The sequence below is a fragment of the Peromyscus eremicus genome, chromosome 18 (genome assembly GCF_949786415.1).
Source record: "Peromyscus eremicus chromosome 18, PerEre_H2_v1, whole genome shotgun sequence".
Taxonomy (NCBI): domain Eukaryota; kingdom Metazoa; phylum Chordata; class Mammalia; order Rodentia; family Cricetidae; genus Peromyscus; species Peromyscus eremicus.
The window spans coordinates 1,350,064-1,369,339 of NC_081434.1; the positions used below are offsets into that span (position 1 = coordinate 1,350,064).

Here is a 19,276-nt window from a genome sequence, read left to right on the forward strand (position 1 = left end):
CATTTATTCATTTATTTATTTATTTATTTATTTATTTATTTTTCAAGATAGGGTTTCTCTGTGTAGTCTTGGCTGTCCTGGAACTCTAGGCCAGGCTGGCCTTGAACTCAGAGATCCACCTGCCTCTGCCTCCCAAGACTAAAGGTGTACACCACCCCTCAGTTAAGACTTTTTTGTTGTTGTTTGTTTGTTTGTTTGTTTGTTTTTGAGACAGGGTTTCTGTGTGTGGCTTTAGAGCTGGAGCCTGTCCTGGAACTCACTCTGTAGCCCAGGCTGGCCTCGAACTCAGAGAGATCCGCCTGGCTCTGCCTCCCAAGTGCTGGGATTAAAGGCATACACCACCACCGTCCAGCCAGGTTTTTTTTTTACTACATAGCTAAGGCTGGATTTCAACTAGCAATTCTCTTGCCTCAGTCTCAGTGCTAGAATTGCAGGAATACACTGCTATCTATACCCTATCTTAAAATATTATATTTTGTGTGTATATGGGAGGCCAGAGGACAGTCTCAGGCATGGTTCCTCAGGCTCTGTCCACTTGGTTTTGTTTGGTTGAGACGGGTCTCTCACTGGCCTAGAGCTCACCAATTAGGTAGGTTGGCAAGCCAGAAGGTCCCATGTATCCCCCCTGCCTCAGCCTGCTCAGCCCTAGGATTATAAGCACGCACCACCATATTCTGCTGTTTTTTAAATCCGAGTTCTGGGGCTCAAACTCTCCTCAAGCACTTTACCCAGTGAGCCACCTCTTCAGCCCTTAAAATAGCATTTTAACATTCTATGTAGTCTACTGTACGACATTATACACTTAATTAATCCTATATTAGATATATTTTTTTCCAATTATTGATCAATATATGTGATGCTAACCTAAGTCTCATGGCTAAGTCTAAGTGTATCAAAGATCACTTCTTTGTTAAGCTCTTAAAAGTAAAATTGTGACGTTAAATACAGTCTCCTTTACTTTTAGTACTTATGTTTAGCTCAGAGCCCTGAAAAAGTACACAATAACTTTATGCTAATAAGACACAAAAATAAGTAAACAAGATACTGGACATTTCTCAGATGTCCTAGGAAAGGAAAACAAATGGTGAGATCTCCTCTGTCGTAATTTCAGAACCTTCTCTTAATCATTCCTAAGGTCTGTAGGGTGCAAATGCTATTAACTCTTTAAGGGCTTCTAGAGCTAACAAATTTACTTTAATTTGGAGGAATGAAATCTATTCTTAGAAAAGAAAGAAAGAAAGTAAAATTTCTCAGAAGAACCTCTGTATTCTCACCTTTTGTTGGAACAGAAGAAATTCCAAACCTGTAGGAAGAAAAGACAAGCTGAATTTTAGGAAGCTGTTCACACTCTTAGTTGTCTGTGTCCGTGTCAAGGGTACATGACACTTCTTCCTTGTGATCTCAAACTTTGCAATCATTAGCTAATTCTAACAACCCCATGAAAGAGGTTCAGTTTACTCTCCTTCTCACCAAGAGTCCAAGAGTACACTAAAAGTCCTCAGACTCAGGAGCAGCTGTCTGTTCCTGACTTTTACCTATTATAAAAACCCTGACCATTGATGACAAAAACCAACACATAGCGATAATATTCAAATCAGCAGAAATGTTCTGACTATGGCCCAAACTGTATTCATTAATTTTAATGAGAACACTACTCCACTTAAAATCAACAATTATATCTAGCAACAAAGATCTGACCTCCTGCACTAAACTTAACATCTCTACCTTGTGTCCAAAGAGCTAGAAACACTCACCTAGCTGCCCGCGCAGCCTTCTTGCTCTCCAAGCTTACAGGGACATTGAATCGTTCAGCCCTCTTCTGCATTCTCTAAGTGATGACAGATGAAAATAGAGAAAACTGTAATGTCTTTGTTTAAAAAGAAGTTGGTTAGGGTCATTTCTTAAGGTCTAACTGAAAACACTGACTACTTGAGACCATATCAAGTAGTATCCATTCTTAGGCTTAACACAACAACTGTTTCCAGAAAGCAAGCACACACACACACACACACACACACACACACACACACACACACAGACACACAACTATTATTACATTCACATTCTCAAAAACAACAACAACAAAAAAGAGTAATTCTACACAAACCCCAAAACCCAAAAGTTGTATTTGGTTGCCCTGTGAAAAAGATCAAAGGAACATCCTGGTTCCAGTACAAGTAATCTAAAAGTTAAAAAAACACTACTTGACTGAATTCTAAAATAAATAAATTTCTACTTTGAGCAGGGGCAGTAGTGGCACATGCCTTTAATCCCCGCACTTAAGAGGCAGAGGCAGGTGGATCTCTGAGAGTTCAAGGCTAGCCTGGTCTATAGAGTGAGCTCCAGGACAGCCAGGGCGACACAGAGAAAACACTATCTCAAAAAACCAAACCAACCAAACAAACAAACAAACAAAAAAAACCCCTCTACTTTGAAAATACAAAGCTTAACACAAGATCTCAAATGAAACTTGTTTTCATACATCTTGAAATAAGAATCCAAAGAAATTTCACTCTTACCAGCTACTAACTAACAATTTAAAGGGAACACCTACCATTGCTACTTTTCTAAGACACAACTTCTCAAACTCTAATCCTATGCCTGTGAAGTTACTATTAAGACCACAGTGGTATATGTAACAGATGACAGTTTTAAGGTAACTGCTCACCCTGCCAGCCCAAATATTTTCCTGAGTAGGTAGAGAAAGAAACATCAATTGTCAATATTAAATTTGTCTATTATTAATTTTTTACATTTATTTATTTTAATTTTGTGTGCATGCATGGATGTATGCATCTATGCTACAACATATGTAACTCACTTGCTCCCTTCTAACATATGGTTCCAGGGGATCAAACTCAGGTTGTCGCTTTAGCCACAGGTACCTTTACCTACAAAGCCAAATTAACAGCCCTAAATGAAAAATTTTAAAAGATGTAGACAGAAGAAAGAGTTAAGATGGCCAGGCACAGTGACATGTACCTAGAATCCTAGCACCTGGGAGGTTGATTTGTAAAGATTATATTTGGGGCTAGCTTAAGCTACACAGTAAGATGCTGTTTCAAAAAACAAAAAACAAACAAAACCAGCCTGGTGGTGGCGATGGCGGCGCACGCCTTTAATTCCAGCCTCGGGAGGCAGAACCAGGCGGATATCTGTGAGGCCAGCCTGATGTACAAAGCGAGTTCCAAGACAAGCTCCAAAGCTCCACAGAGAAACCCTATCCTGTCTGGGGGGCTGGGGGGTGGAGGATGGGGACTCAGCGGGGTGAAGGTGCATGCTGTGCAAGTCCTAAAACCTGAGCTAGAATGCCCCAGAACCCACATTAAAAACAAAACAAAACAAAACAAAAACAAAACCCAGAACCATGTAAAAAGCCAAATGTGCTAGTACACGTCTGCAAACCAAGCACTCTTGTTGCAAGATGGTGGAGATCTGCTGGAAGCTCTTGGCCAGTCAGCCTGGGGCACATAACACAGCAGCAGAGACAAGAGACCAGATTATGCCAGGGAGATGTTTGCCAGGGAGATAGTTCAGGGGGTAAAGTTGTTTGCTGACTAAGTTTGGTCTCTGCAATCCACACGCTAGAAGAAGAGAACCACCTCCCCCAACTTGTCCTCTGACCTACACACGCTCCCTCGCCCACGCGCCCACACACACCCACCCACTCATCCACACAACTGACAGATAAATAAAAGGCAATTTTTAAAAATGTTTTTAAAAGAGAGAGAGACCCCTACCTCAACAAAGTGGAAGGCTAGAACTGACTCCAGAAAACTGTCCTCTGACCTCCACATGTGTACCATGGCATTCATGCACCCTCACCCTAATAAATATTTAAAAAATGAATGAGAGAGGGATTGCTACTAAAAAGAATACTTACTTCAGTCTGAGGTATTCCAGATGTAATTTTTACCACCTTCTTTTCTGATGCCCTGGGAAAAGACAGATTTTTAAAAAAATCAGAAAACTGCTATTTTAAATTAAAACCTTAGAAATGTATAAGAATTCACCCGAGTCACATCCTCTGCCCCATATATGTCTACTACCCTTTAATCTAAAGAAACATTAAGTCCATAAGAACTCTGGTTCCTTGAACTGTTGTCTACTGAGAGGAAAAAATTAAAACTAAGCTACTTTAACTAAGGTGTAAGAAATAATCAGCAAAGAAGTCAGGCTGAATATACTGGGCTAAAGGGACTAAATCATTCCATGTGCTTTTAGGAACTTTACAGTTACTTTTGAACCCTCTTTCCAACCTTCAATTAAATGGAAGCTCTCCACTCTCATCACAGTATTTTACCGTGATGTACAAGCCCTGATTTTGATCTTCTCTAAGTCCCTGCTGCTCCCGTGGGATTTCAGCTCTAGTGAGAACAGTCAAAGCAGAACAAACAAAACTGCCACAGGAAGTGGAGGAAAAAGGCTAAGGAGACGGGGTGTTGAATCAGGAAAACATGGTGAGTTACTGGTCAAAAGGTTTAAGAGAAAACAAAAGAAGGGGACCACAGGGGCAGGAGACAAAGTTCGGAAGTCCCAGGATAAATGGAAGGGCATTAACTCTCCAACAAACAACTCCCATAAAACTGTGGGTCATAACCAGTCTCATTAAGGCCCCTTATTTAGAGACATGGGCAGCTTTTGTTCCAATATCCTAAACACTTTTCCCATTTGATGCCCTGAAAGGTAGTAATGGTTTAATGACATTTCAGAGGAAGCAATTCTGGAACAGGACCTGACTCTCTCCTCCATCCTTTTGTTGGAGGTCCTCAGACCAACAGGCAAGCAGTGGATGCCCCCTGCTGACCATAACTAAGTCTTACAATATTTAACAGCTTTGACTGGGGTGGGGGAAGTGCTGTTTTTACACGTAACTTCAGACCAAAGATGATGTAAAGAGACTTCCTTTTGGATATATAAGGGATTCAGATCAGCCCAGAAATATTCAGACTGTTTTAAGAAATTTTATCAACTCTCCATCTTTTCATTGCTTTTGTCTGAGACATGGCTTCTCCCATGAAGTCAAAGCTATATTCAAACTCGTAATCCTCTTGCCTCCACCTCTCATTACAGATGTACACTACACACTCCCATACTTCTCTTTTTAAGACAGGGCCTCATCTTGTAACCCTGGCTTGGCCTGTAATTCCCATATAGACTTGGCTGGCCTTCATCTGCCCCCCTCTGCTTCCTAAGTGTTGGGATTAAAAGCATGGCCACAGCCAGACATGGTGGCACACACCTTTAAGTCCTACATTTGAGGCAGAGGCAAGAGGATCTCTGTGAGTTCAAGGCCAGACTGGTTTATATACCAAATTTCAGGGTAGCCAGGTCTACATAGAGAGACCCTGACTCAAAAACAAAAAAAGGCATGAGTTAGGCCCAACAAGACTGTTCTTTTAATGAAATTAGACTTTATAAAACAAACTTCTGTGACTTTTTTCCTGATTAAGATAGAGGGGCAAGCCGGGCAGTGGTGGCGCACGCCTTTAATCCCAGCACTCGGGAGGCAGAGCCAGGCGGATCTCTGTGAATTCGAGGCCAGCCTGGACTACCAAGTGAGTCCCAGGAAAGGCGCAAAGCTACACAGAGAAACCCTGTCTCGGAAGAAAAAAAAAAAAAAAGATAGAGGGGCAAAAGCCAAATATGGTGGCAAACACCTTTTAAATCCCAAGGCTTAGGAGGCAGAGGAAGGCAGAGGCAGTCTTCCCCATCAACTTCAGGATAGTGACTTCCACATTCTCATCTGGTTTGTTTTTTGTTGTTTTTGAGACAACTGCTCAAGGATGACATTGACTTCTGACCCTTCTTTTTTTTTTTTTTTTTTTTGGTTTTTCGAGACAGGGTTTCTCTGTGTAGCTTTGAGCCTTTCCTGGAACTCGCTTTGGAGGCCAGGCTGGCCTCGAACTCACAGAGATCCACCTGCCTCTGCCTCCCGAGTGCTGGGATTAAAGGCGTGCGCCACCACCGCCCGGCTGACCTCTGACACTTCTGCCTCCACCTCTCACTGGGATTATAAACATGGAACACTGCACCTAGTTTTACGCAGTGCTGGGGACTGAACCCAGGGCTCTGAACATACGAGGCAAACACCACACCAACTAAATTACAATCCCAGCCTCCATGTTCACATCTTGAAAAACAATCATTACAGTAGACCTCAGAGTAGAAAGGGAACCCAAGAGGGAACTTCCTCATATTATATACCAATTCCTTTAGACACAAACTCAGGCAATAAATACAATTACATCCTCATAGGATTCATGGGAAATTTCCATTCTTCATTGACTAATTTCTCTATCTAGTCACATACAAAAAGCATTCCCCTAATGTATTAGTCAGGGTTCTCGTGAGTAACAGAACTTATGGGATGAAAGTCTCTCTCTCTTTCTCTTATATGTATATAAAGAATTTATTGGAAAGACTTACAGGCTGCAGTCCAACTAATCCAACAGTCGCTAGCTATGAACACAAAGTCCAAGAATCTAGTAGTTGCTCAGTCCCACGAGGCTGGGTGTCTCAACTGATTATCTGTATATGCTGGAATCCCAAAGAAGTAGGCTCCAATGCCAGTGAAGGAATGGATGTGCTGACAGGGCCGAGGCAAGCAGGCGAAGGATGAATGAACCCTTCCTTCTTCCATTCTCCTTATATAGGCTTCCAGCAGAAGGTGTGGCCCAGAGTAAAGGTGTGTCTTCCCACCTCAAGATCCAGATCAAAGGCATGTTGTCTTCCAACCTCAAGATCTAGATCACAAGTGTGCCCTCCATTTCTGGACTGTAGGTCATTCCAGGTATAGTCAAGTTGACATCCAAGAATAGCCATCACAATCCACCCTCTGTCAACTTGACACACAATCATATCTCCTTATATCATGATTAATTTCCAAATGAAAAGAACAAGGTCATAATAACTCCTAAACATATATATCCCATGTACAATTGTAAATGCATTATAAATTTAGAATAGGTGGCAATGTTCCTTGAGGGACATCCTTTTAGCATCTAAAACTTAAATATGATAACCATTGATATTCTCTTGATGTTAAAGAAACTGAAAGAAAACACAAATATCTGTACAAATGCATTCTTAACAAAATACAGCAGAAGCACTCATGTCAATCCTCAGTTTCCGAAAAAGGTCATGTGGCCTTAGATGGGTGTTTAGAACTACCTTCCTCTACTACCCATTCTGTATTTCCTCCACGCTCTGCAAGCACCTCAGCAGGTCTTTGGTCTTTTCCTGAAGGAGTGACCCATCCCTTCATTCTTGAGGGGTCTGTGCCGTTTATCATCCCTTTCTGGATTAGACTGTTGTGGTTTCCCATTCATTTTAATCACAGGGCACAGTAGCATCAAGAGACGCTCTAATGGAGCTCCTGCACTCCAGACATGATCCTTCTTACCTCCATTGTGGAGAGGCAATCCAATTTCCCCATGGTAATCTGAATCTATCACCCATCCTAACACTGTTATTCATTTCTTAGCCTGTTGGTTTAAGGGCATTAAAAGTCCAAAGTGGGGCTGAAGAGATGCCTCAGAGGTTGAGAGCATTGGCTGCTCTTCCAGAGGTCCTCAGTTTAATCCCCAGCAACCACATGGTAGCTCACAATCATCTCTAATGAGATCTGGTGTGCTCTTCTGGAGTGCAGACATACATGCAGACAGAGCACTGAATACATAAATAAATAAATCTTAAAAACAAAAACAAAAAAAGGCCAAGGTGACCAAGAAGAAGTCTGATATTCCAGTTCAATGGAATGTTTGTTATGGTTCCTGGTAGGAGTACTATATCCTCTATGGAACCAAACTTCTAGATCAGCAGAATTTAGAGCTGTGGGAACAGAAATCAAAAACTTCCCTAATGCGTCACTAGGGGTGATACGGTGAGCCTAACTATTTTCTTTTCCACTCCTTAATTCCTGGACCCATGGATCCTGGCTATAGGAGAAACAGTACCATATATTGAACACTGATTCTGCCTTCTGGAAAACCTTGCTCAAGCCCTCAAGATGCTGCCACCGAATTGGCACTGTAACAGTGTGTTCAAAACACCAAAGTCCATTCCATCTTTCTGTTAGGCCGGCTGCTTCAGAATGGTGGGGAACATGGTAAGACCAGTGGACTCCATGATCATGAGCCCACTGTGGCACTTCTCTGGCTGTGAAATTAGTTCCTTGGTCAGAAGCAATACTGTGTGGGATACCATGTCAGTGGATAAAGCACTCTGTAAGTCCATGAATGGTGATTTTGGCTTCATTACATGCAGGAAAGGCAAATCCATAACCAGAATAAGTATCTACTCCAGTAAGAACAAAGCATGGTCTTTTCCACAGAGGAAGTAGTCCAATGTAGTCAACCTGCCACCAGGTTGCTGGCTGGTCACCCCGAGAATGGTGCCATATATGGGGCTCAGTGTCAGTCTCTTCCATTGGCAGATCTGGCACTCAGCAGCAGATGCAGCTAGGACAGCCTTGGTGAGTGGAAGTCCATGTTGTTGAGCGCAAGCATAACCCTCATCTCTGCCACCACGGCCACTTTGTTCATGGGCTCACTGGGCAACGAAGGAGGAGAGAGGCTGACTCTCCACAGAACGGGTCATCCTACCTACTTGATTACTGAACTCCTCCTCAGGGGAAGTCACCTTTTGATGAGCACTTACATGGGGCACAAGTGTCTTCACATGCTTTGCCCATTTGGAGAGATCTAATCACATACATCTTCCCCAGATGTTTTCCTCACCAATTTTCCAATCTTGCTCTTTCCAAGTCCCTGACCATCCAGCCAATCCATTGGCTACAGTCCATCAACCAGTGAACAATCACATATCTGGCCATTTCTCTTTCCAAACAAAATGTAATAATATGTGTACTGCCCGAAGTTCTGCTCACTATAAAGATTTCCCTTTGCCAGTATCTTTCAGGATGTCCCAGAAAGGAGTTGCAATGCTGCAGCTGTCCACTTCTGGGTAGTGCCTGCATAATGTACAGAACCATCAGTCAACCAGGCCCTAGTCTTCTCTTCCTCAGTCACCTGATCAGAGGCTATACCTCATAAGGCTGTAGGTGCATGCGTGGCACAAAGTCTGTCTTTGTGCTGCCATGCTTCCTGCCATGATGATAACGAACTAAACCTCTGAACATAAGCAAGCCATAATTAAATGTTTTCTTTTATAAGAGTTGTCACGGTCATGGTGTCTCTTCACAGTAATAGAATACTGACTAAGACAGAAACTAATAGCTTTATAAGTATTTGACAGAAATCTATCAAAATGATAAATGCACATTCTGTGTGATACAGCAAATCTTCCAGTACACATTCATCCTCTGGATGTGACTTGAATAACTGTGAGAATAGTTGGATACGGACATAAAACACTACAATTATTGTTTTTACAAATAAATGTTTATCAACAGGAGACTGATGAGATAAATTACTTTTCCTCCAATGAAAGTAAGTTACTAATTGAAGCCAGATGTGGTTGCTCATGTCTATAAACCCAGCACTTGGGATTAGATGATCAAGGTCATTCTTGACTAAATAGCCAAGTTCCACACCAGCCTGGGCTACTTCATCAGACCCAAAGGAGATGAGTATAATTACTAGAAAGGATAAGGTTCTAAAGTTAATAGCCATTATATCTGGATGATAAGTACAAGAGGGCTCATTATACTATTCTCTTAACTTTTAAATTATTTATTTGTACTTCCTATAATAACAAGCTAAAAAAAAAAAAAAAAACCACAAACAACTGACCACTTGTTAGAACAATTAACATCATAGGGTTGATGCAAGGATTAAAATAGAATATTAAAATTATGTCTAACATATAACATTTAAATAAATTATCAATGTAATATAAAAAGATTCCCAGATGTGAAAGAAAAATCAAGAAACAATGTGCATAGCACCTAAACATGTACCCACATATTCAAATACACACCCACACACTCCATGTTAAACATCCACAAAAAACTACTAAAAGCCTTTGTAAAGTTTCATGGAATGTGCTCAATTTCCTTTTATAAAATTTTGAGTGTTTTGCCTGCATATGTGTTATGTACACGTGTGTAGTGCCTGCAAAGGCCAGAAGAGGGCACTGTATCTCCTGGAACTGGAATCACCCAGGTTGTGAGCTACTATGTGAGTGCTGGGAACCAAATCCAGGTCTTCTTTAGGAATAGTACATACTCTTAAACCATCAACCATCTCTTCAGCCCCTAAGTTTTCTAGCTTTTTGTTGTTGTTGTTGTTGTTTTGGTTTTTTTTTTTTTGTGGTGTAAGGGATCAAATCCAGGGTACTCCACTAAGCAATATACTCAGCCCCTTCATTTGCAACTTCTTTAATCTTCTATGATCTATTTAACACCTTCCCTTCTTGCCTGCCTCTCTCTCTGTGTATATTTTGCATTTTAAAGGTTTTGGTCTATTCCAGCCTTATACATGTCATGGAAGCCCTCCACCACTGACCTATAGCCCCAGGTTCATACACTGCCTTTTATGAAACGCACTTAACAAAACTATAGGCACACACCTGTAATACCAGCATCAGGAGGCAGGACAGGGTGACTATGAGTTTTACACCTTGCTGAGCTACACAGAAGATCCAGTTTCAGAACTAATGACACTGCTATGAAGAACAAAGACGGTAGGAGGACTGCTCCATGCCTAATGTCTCAAAGTGCAAAATGGCTACAAATGTGTGAAAAGAGCCCCAATAAAATGTTAATGATTAACCTTGAAGGATAATTTAAACAAAGCAAAATCTACTTTCTACTTCTGTATTTTGTCTTTTTTTCCTCCACTGTAAATCATAAATCATAGAGGGTAAACTTACATGAGATACAGCTTCTACCAATCTCTCCCTCTGACAAAACTCCTTATACACAGTTTCACGCTTTTCTACAAAAGTAAAGTTTTCTGTAAAAGTATAAAATTTTAGGAGTAAGGTTTTACAGGACTGGACATGGTAGAGCATGCCTTTAATCCCAACACTCTGGAGGCAGAGGCTGATGCTAAAAGGTTTTATAGAAATTTATACTGCACAGGGAATCATAAATTCTAATCTAATAATCTATTATGGTGGCTCACAAAAGAACAAAGGCTAGGAGAACTGAACTGTGCCTGTCTTGAAGTTAACCTGGTTCTAATTATCTAATACATAGCACAGAGAAAAACTCTTTTTTTCAATGGAAACATACCTCAAGCAGGCAGACCTTTCTAAAAGTACCTGACCTTATCAGAAATGGAAAGGTCAGGGGGAATGTGTAACAAGTAAACAGAATGAAACTTTAAACCAGTATTTTTTTTTAAAGCACTATCTGGGAGTCTAAGTATTTAGTTGGTAAATGCTTGCCATACAAAACCAGAGGGACTGAGTTCAAGCTAGTCTCCCTGTGAAAAAGACAGGTGTGGAGCTGGTGCCTTAGAGATCAGCACTAGAAGGTGAAGACAGGAGACACCTGGGCCTCACTAAACAGTCATTCTGCTCTGGGTGAGCTCCATGCCAGTAAGAGACTTGGTCTCAAAAATTAGGTGGAGTCAGGTCAGGTGCACATCTTCAATCCCAGCACTCAGGAAGCAGAGGCAGGTTGATCTCTGTGAGTTCAAGACCAGCCTGGTCTACAAAGTGAGTCCCAGGACAGCCAGGGCTACATAGTGAGACCCTGCCTCAGGAAGAAGAAAAAAAAAAAAAAAAAACTAGGCTTAACAGTGATTAAGGAAGACACCTGACATCATCTTCCACATATATATTACACACTAGCACACCAAAAAATAGAACTATCTGCTCTTATTTAGATTATTAAAAAGGGCTGGGTGTGGTGGTGCACACCATTAGTCTCAGTACTTGGGAGGCAGAAGCAGGTGGATCTCTGAGTTCTAGGACAGTCTGGTCTACAGAGCCAGTTCCAGGCACAGCCAGGGCTTAAAAAAAAAAACCCAGATTATTAGAAAGGAATAATTACACATCAACAGCTTTTTCAGGAGGTTCTTCCTCTTTAACAGGCAGTTCTATGGGCTTTGGTTCTTCTTCCTAAAACCAAATGAAACAACACGGTTAACATAAATCAAGAATACCCATTCAGAGCAAGGGGATAGTGGTGCACACCTCTGATCCTAACACTTGGGAGGCAGAGGCAAACAGATCTCTGAACTTGAGGCCAGCCTGATCTACAGAGCAAGTCCCAGGACAGACAGAGCTACATAGAGACAAAAAAACAAAAACAAAAACAAACCCATGAGTGGTACTGGAGAGATGGGTTAGCACTTCAGAGTGCATACTGGGCCTGCGGTGGTGGCACACAACTTTAATACTAGCACTCGGGAGACAGAGGCAGACAGATCTTTGTGAGTTTGAGGCCAGCCTGGTCTACAAAGAGATTTCCAGGACAGCTAGAGCTGTTACAAAGAGAAACACTGCCTTTAAAAAAAAAAAAAAAAAAATACATCCCAGCACCCACATGGTAGCTCACAACCATCTGTAATGAGATCTGGCACCTTCTTCTGTATACATAATAAATAAATAAATATTACCAAAAAAAATGCAAACTGCTCTTCCCAAGGACCCAAGTTTGATTCTCAGTACCCATTTCAGGAAGCTCCTAACTGCCTATGACTCCAGCTCCAGGGGATCTGAGGCCTCTGGCCTCCACAAGCGCTGCACCCACGTGCACATAACATACCTACATAATAAAATCTTCAAAAAAAGTTTTAAAAACAGAATACCCATTAGAGCCAGCAAGATGGCTGGTCAGTAGGCAAGACTCTGGTAGTGTTGTGCTCGTGCCGCAAGACCACCACAGTGCCGACGTCCAGTGCAAACCACACGGGGTTTACTAATAAGCAGCAAGCCCTGAGCTCTCAGGGTGAGGGGTTTTTAAAGGGAAAAACCTCAAGCAGGGTGGTACAAGCCTTTGCATCATATGATTGGGTGAGAGTGTGTAGCCTTTGAACTTACTGGTTGGGGATTACAGTTATCTTTTCCGGGAAGGCCTGGACAAGTCCCAGGCTCTGTCCTTGAGCTGCCATGGAGGCTAGCTAACCTAGTACATACTGACTGTGGGGGCTGACTCAGTGGCCCAGGCTCTGTCCTTCAGCTGCCATGGAGACTGGCTGGCCTCACATGTTCACGCTGACCCATGCACATAGCTCTAAGTTGGTGAGGGGTCCCAGACAGTAAACTGGCTGTACCTTGAATAGTCAGAGTACGAGTACATGCAGAGAGGGAGCTACTGCAAGGACTATCTATGTCTTTTGTTCACGGCCCTCCCAGAAACTGCTTGCTCAAGTCTCAGGAAACTGAAATTAAGGCCTGATCTCTGAGAGAAGACTGAGTAGCCTGTCATGGTGTCTGCTTGGTCCTTTCAGTAGTATCAGCTTGAAATCCTGAGTTGGAACTAAGGAAAAGTCAGAATCGGTGTGCTGATCTACAACCCAGCAGTCCTACAGCAAGATGGATGGCTGAGACAGGAAGTGTCTGGGTTACTAGCCCAAAGTACCCAGCTCAGCAAAACTGTCAGAGAGTCCTGCCTCAAATAGGGTGGAAGAGAACTAATTCCGAAAAGTTCCCCTTTCTATGCACTTGAGCCCAGTATTTCACACACTTACACACACATTTTTTTTTCTTTGATCTCAGCACTTGGGAGGCAGAGGCAGGCAGATCTCTATGAGGAGTGGATGGGGGAGTAGACAGGAGGTGGGGGAGAGAATGGGAAGAGAGGAGGAAGGGGAAACTGTGGTTGGTATGTAAAATAAATGAAAAAAAAAATAAGTAAGGAAATAAATAAGCAAACAAACAAACAAACAACAAAGAAAGTACGTAAAGAAAGAAAGAAGAGAAGTTCAGGTTATCCTCAGCTACATAGTGAATCTGAGGCCAGCCTGGGCTATGAGACCCTAGCTGAAAAACATTAATTAAGCCGGGCGGTGGTGGCGCACGCCTTTAATCCCAGCACTCGGGAGGCAGAGGCAGGCGGATCTCTGTGAGTTCGAGGCCAGCCTGGTCTCCAAAGCGAGTTCCAGGAAAGGCGCAAAGCTACACAGAGAAACCTTGTCTCGAAAAGCCAAAAAAAAGAAAAGAAAAGAAAGGAGCCAGGCATTGGTGGTGCACGCCTTTAATCCCAGCACTTGAGAGGCAGAGCCAGGCGGATCTCTGTGAGTTCGAGGCCAGCCTGGTCTCCAAAGTGAGTGCCAGGAAAGGCGCAAAGCCGCACAGAGAAACCCTGTCTCGAAAAACCAAAAAAAAAGAAAATAAAGGAATTTCCATCAAGAAACAGCACAGGACTCGAAAATGAACCAGTCTTTAATTCCTCTCAAGCACCCAAGAACTCAAAGGATGGACAATAAGCAGTTTAGCCAAAGCAGTGGCACATTATCAGGCCAGTGACGACCTTCCCAACTCACCTCGGTCTCATCTCCCAGCACATCCTCTTCGTTCGCTTCCTCTTCAGCTAAGAACATTAAAACATTCAGGTCAAGCCCTGCTATAAAACCATCCTGATCACTGTGATAAGATAAAATTACAACCTCTTTGCTTTCCCAAAATTATATTCAATAATGATGGTAGAACCAATCTTTACAAAATAAGCCATATTTAGAGAAGATAAAAACCAGATCTCTATCTAATTCTAATTGAATCCCATCTGAACTGAATAACTAAATGCAATTAGGTTGTAATGAAGTCACACTATAAAATTAAAACTAATTAGGACAGGGTATAGTGGTGCATGCCTTATAATCCCAGCATTTGGGAGATAGAGACAAAACAATCAGTAAATTCAAAGCCATTCTTGGTTACAGAAGCCAGCTTAGGCTATATAACACCCTGTCTCAAATAAGCAACAAAAAAAGTGTGTGTGTGTGTGTGTGTGTGTGTGTGTGTGTGTGTGTGTGTAAAGATAACAGTTCAATTCCTAGAACCCACATAAAAATGTCAAGCATGGTAGTGGTGGTAGACCCTTGTAATCCCAGACCTGGGGAGCCAGGCAGAGCCAGATCCCAGGGACAGAGCCCGACTAAAATGACAAGGTGATGGCTCCTAAGAACAATACTCAAGCTTGACCTCTAGTGAGAGCAAGAGGGAGGAGACCAAGAGAGAGACAGAGAAAGTGTGTCACAGAATAACAAAGAAAATAGCTCTGAAAGTGGTGGAGGGCTAGAAAGATGCCTCTGCCATTAGTGGCTCACAAGCAAACAAAATGGTAGTTACTGAAGAGGTGGCTCAGAAGTTAAGATTACTTGCTGCTAATTAGATCCCAGCATCTAAATCGGGCAACTCACACTACCTGTAATCTCAGCACCAAGAAATCTGATACCTTCTACTGGCCTCCTTGGACACCCATACACATATACACGCACACACACAAAATAAGTGAAAATATTATTTTCAAAACTATGTACTACTAAAAAATACCCAGGGGAAAAAACATAAAAGACCAATGACAAAGATACTTGTGTTTAAAACCAGCAAGGTAGTCCATGCCTGCCATTCTAGCACTTGTGAGCAAGCAGTAAACCCACAAAACCAGGAACAGAGGTAGTTTAAACAAATTAGCAAAACTAGGCCGCTTGACAGGATAATGCCAAATATAGGTTTGTGTAGATAAAAGAACCCTGAGTGGGCTGGAGAGATGGCTCAGTGGTTAAGAGCACTTGCAGAGGACCTGGGTTTGGTTCCCAGCATCTACATGACCACTCATAAGCATCTACCTTTAACTCTAGTTCCAGGGGATCCAACACCCTTTTCTGGCCTCCTCAGGCACTAGGCACACACACAGTACATAAATACACACAGGCACACATCCATATAAATGAAATAAAAATAATTTTTCCTTTTAATTCTTTGAATCTTTTTTTAATGCACATGGGTGTTTTGCCTGTATGTATGTCTGTGCACATGTATGTAGTGGCCTTGGTGGCCAGAAGTGGGAATCTTCCCTCAGGACTGGAGTTAGAAATGGTTGTGAACTGTTATATAAGTGCTGGAAACTGAACTCGGGTCCTCCTCAAGAGCAACTAGTGCTCTTAACCACCAAGCCAACTCTTTAGCTCCAAATAAAACCTTTTTAAAATAAAGATTTTTATTTTTTAAAGAAAAAAAAAAACCCTGGCTGGATGGTGGCAGTGCACATCTTTAATCCCAGCAGTCAGGAGGAGGCAGAGGCAGGCAGATCTCTGTGAGTTTTGAGGCCAGCCTAGTCTACAAAGCAAGTTCCAGGACAGCCTGGGCTGTCACATGGAGAGACCCTGTCTCAAAAAAAAAAAAACAAGAACCCCAAAAACAAAAAGCCCAAAAAACAAAAAAAAAAGGAAAAGAATCCTGATATCCTAATATTTATAAGGCAATTTTAAGAAGTAACTTGGCAGTACTAAATCATATTAAGTATTTATACATTTGTGGATATATAATAATTACAATATTAATCTAGGTATATACTATATAATCTCACAGGCACATAGAGAAAAGTAGTTTATAAGAGAACCATACATCCTAACAATATTAGTAATATGTAATATACAGTACTATATATTACATACTCATAGCACTAAATCACCTAGGGCTTGGAGGAAATACAGGTGTCTGTCCAGGAACGGAACAAAGAACGTGGTGACTTGGCCGGTGAGATGGCTCTGATATTTGCTACCAAGCTTGATAACATGAATTCAATCCCTGGGATCCACATGACAGAGGAGAACTGACCCTGAAAGCTGTCATCCACCTGACTTTGGGATGTGCACCACGGCATGTGTGCGCGCGCACACGCGCGCGCACACACACACACACACACACACACATAAACGTAATATTTTTTTTTTTAAATGTGGTGGCTATATACCACAGAAAGCCACTCTAGAAATGGAATGAATAAAGCAAATAACCACAAAACCTCATGCCACAGATACAAGTTTTAGTTTATTTCTGTGTGTGGGTGTGTGTGAGTATGTATGCAGGTGAGTACACCTATGTATGTGTGTGGAGTCCAGAAGAAGTTAAGCATCCTGCTCTAACATGGTCTGTCTCACATCCTCGAGACAGGGTCTCTCACTGAACCCGGAGCTTTCCAGCCACAAAGCTCCCAGGATCTGCCCACAGCTACTCCCCAGGGCTGAGGATACAGACCTCCCACTTAGGTATCAGGGAACCAAACTCAAGTCCACATGATTATGCAGCAAGAGCCCTTACCCACTAGATCATCTCCCCAGATCTCCCATGTTTATACCTTAAAAATAGTAATAATAATTAGAGAAAAAAGTGAGACATACCCATACCAATGATAGAAATTAAAATACTGTATTAGGCAACATATCTTATTTTGTATGTTCATTCTATATGTTTGCATCTATGTGATGCATGTGTACATGTGCACATGTATAGGCCAAAGAGGTTCTGCTCAACTGCTCTCCACCTTATTCTTTGAGATGGGGTATCTCACTGAACCGGGAACTAGCCTGGTGGCAGCAAGCCTAAGGAATCCTCCTGTCTTCACACCCACAGCACCCACAGGCTTGTGAGACTACATCCAGCTTTTTACATGGGTGCTAGGATTCAAATCCAGGTCCCCATGCTTGCAAAGCAAATGCCATTATCCACAGAGCCATCTCTCCAGCCCCTAAATGTATCCTGAATATATCAAATACATAAGAATGGGTGTCTAAGAGTATTCAAAGGAAGTAAAACGAGGAATGGGAATAAAAGAGAATAAATAAAAATTAGAAAGATGTGTACAAACTGGGATGATAAAATGCACCTTACATGGGGGGGGCTATTTATTTTCAAGGTAGAATAGGGGGATATGAGGGCCAGGAGGAAGCAGAGATTACCTAGTTTAAGGATTTCAAGGGTCCAGACACTTGTCTTTGATACTGTGAAAGATAAACACTTAGCTATGTAAACAGTGACTGTTCAAACATATTTAGTGAACTTTTGGACAAGATAGATTAAAATTAAAGCCTTCAAACTCTTAAACTAGTGACAGCATGATAGCACTGTATATACATACATACATACATACATACATACATCATACACACACACACACACACACACACACACACACACTACTCTCTCTCTAAAGTTATGGCCCCACCAAGTTGTTCAATTGGGCCTCAAACTTTGATTCTCTTGCCCCAGCTTCTCAAGCACCTGAGATTACAGGACTGGCTAATTTTATAAATATTTATTTTATATGTATGAGTATTTTGCCTGCATGTTACGAATATACATCATGTGCACCAGAAGAGGGCATTCGATCCCCTGGAACTGGAGTTGCAGATGGTTTGAGTCACGATGTGGGTATTTGGAATTGAATCCAAGTCCTCTGCAAGAACAACAAATGCTCTAAACCACTGAGCCATCTCTCCAGCCCCTTCCATGATGATTTTTAAATAACATGCTAAAATAACCACAGCCAAGTAGGCAACATGACAAGACCCCATCTCTTCAGTATAAAACAAATAAAATATTTTAATAAACACACACATAGTTTTTTTGAGACAGGGTCTCACTATATAGCTCTGGCTGACCTTGAACTCACTCTGTAGCCTAGGCTGGCCTCAAACTGATTCTCAGGTCTCATCCTATTGGGTACTGAACTACAGACATGTACTGCACCATCCAGCTCAGCCCAATAGTATTTTTTGATATTTTTTTTTTTTTTGAGATAAGACTCTTACTTTGTAAATCAGATTGGCCTTGAACTTGAGGTGATCCTCCTGCCTCTGCCTTCCAAGTGCAAGGATTAGAGGCATGAGCCACCATGACCATCTCTAAAAGTTTTCTTGATATTGTTAATTTAGACCTTACATCACCAATGACCTAAGAGAGGAAGAAATCTTTTCAGTGTCAGAGCTTGAAACTTACTGCTTCCCTCATATCATGTTCCCTCCACAAAGTACTCACCATGTTCTTCAAGATATGCCTGGAGCCTATTGATAAGATCTTGTTTTATTCCCTTGGTCTCTAAACCACGAGCAAGACATTCTTGCTTTAGTTCAGCAAGCTGGGAAAAAACAAACAAACAACTTTTTAAATTCCAATGAATGAAAAGAGGTGGTTCTCACAAAAGAGAGGATAATGATGATGATGATGATAAAGGTCAATTCCCAACTTGCAATTATTATCCCTAACCAAGACTCTGGATCCACAAAGGTAGCTTATTTTTCCTTTAACAACATTCAATATACAGTAGGACTTTCTAACATACATTGAAAAACATCACACTTCAGTAAAATTATAATCTATTTGTACAACTGGTTTTTTTTTAATAACTAAGGGGGAC

The 19,276-nt window shown here is 41.7% G+C and overlaps 1 protein-coding gene across 4 annotated transcripts in view; it reads right to left on the reverse strand.

Moving 5' to 3' along the window:
- LOC131895155 (SAP domain-containing ribonucleoprotein) overlaps window positions 1-19,276 on the reverse strand; it is a 71,376-nt gene that overhangs the window by 25,819 nt on the left and 26,281 nt on the right. For all 4 annotated transcript variants that reach the window (XM_059245581.1, XM_059245579.1, XM_059245580.1 and 1 more), the window contains 6 exons: window positions 18,898-18,997; window positions 14,403-14,449; window positions 11,966-12,033; window positions 3,884-3,935; window positions 1,755-1,828; window positions 1,275-1,303 (listed from right to left, as the gene is read on the reverse strand). In XM_059245581.1, coding sequence (XP_059101564.1) covers window positions 1,275-1,303; window positions 1,755-1,828; window positions 3,884-3,935; window positions 11,966-12,033; window positions 14,403-14,449; window positions 18,898-18,997 — 370 coding nt within the window. The remainder of the gene's footprint in view (window positions 1-1,274; window positions 1,304-1,754; window positions 1,829-3,883; window positions 3,936-11,965; window positions 12,034-14,402; window positions 14,450-18,897; window positions 18,998-19,276) is intronic.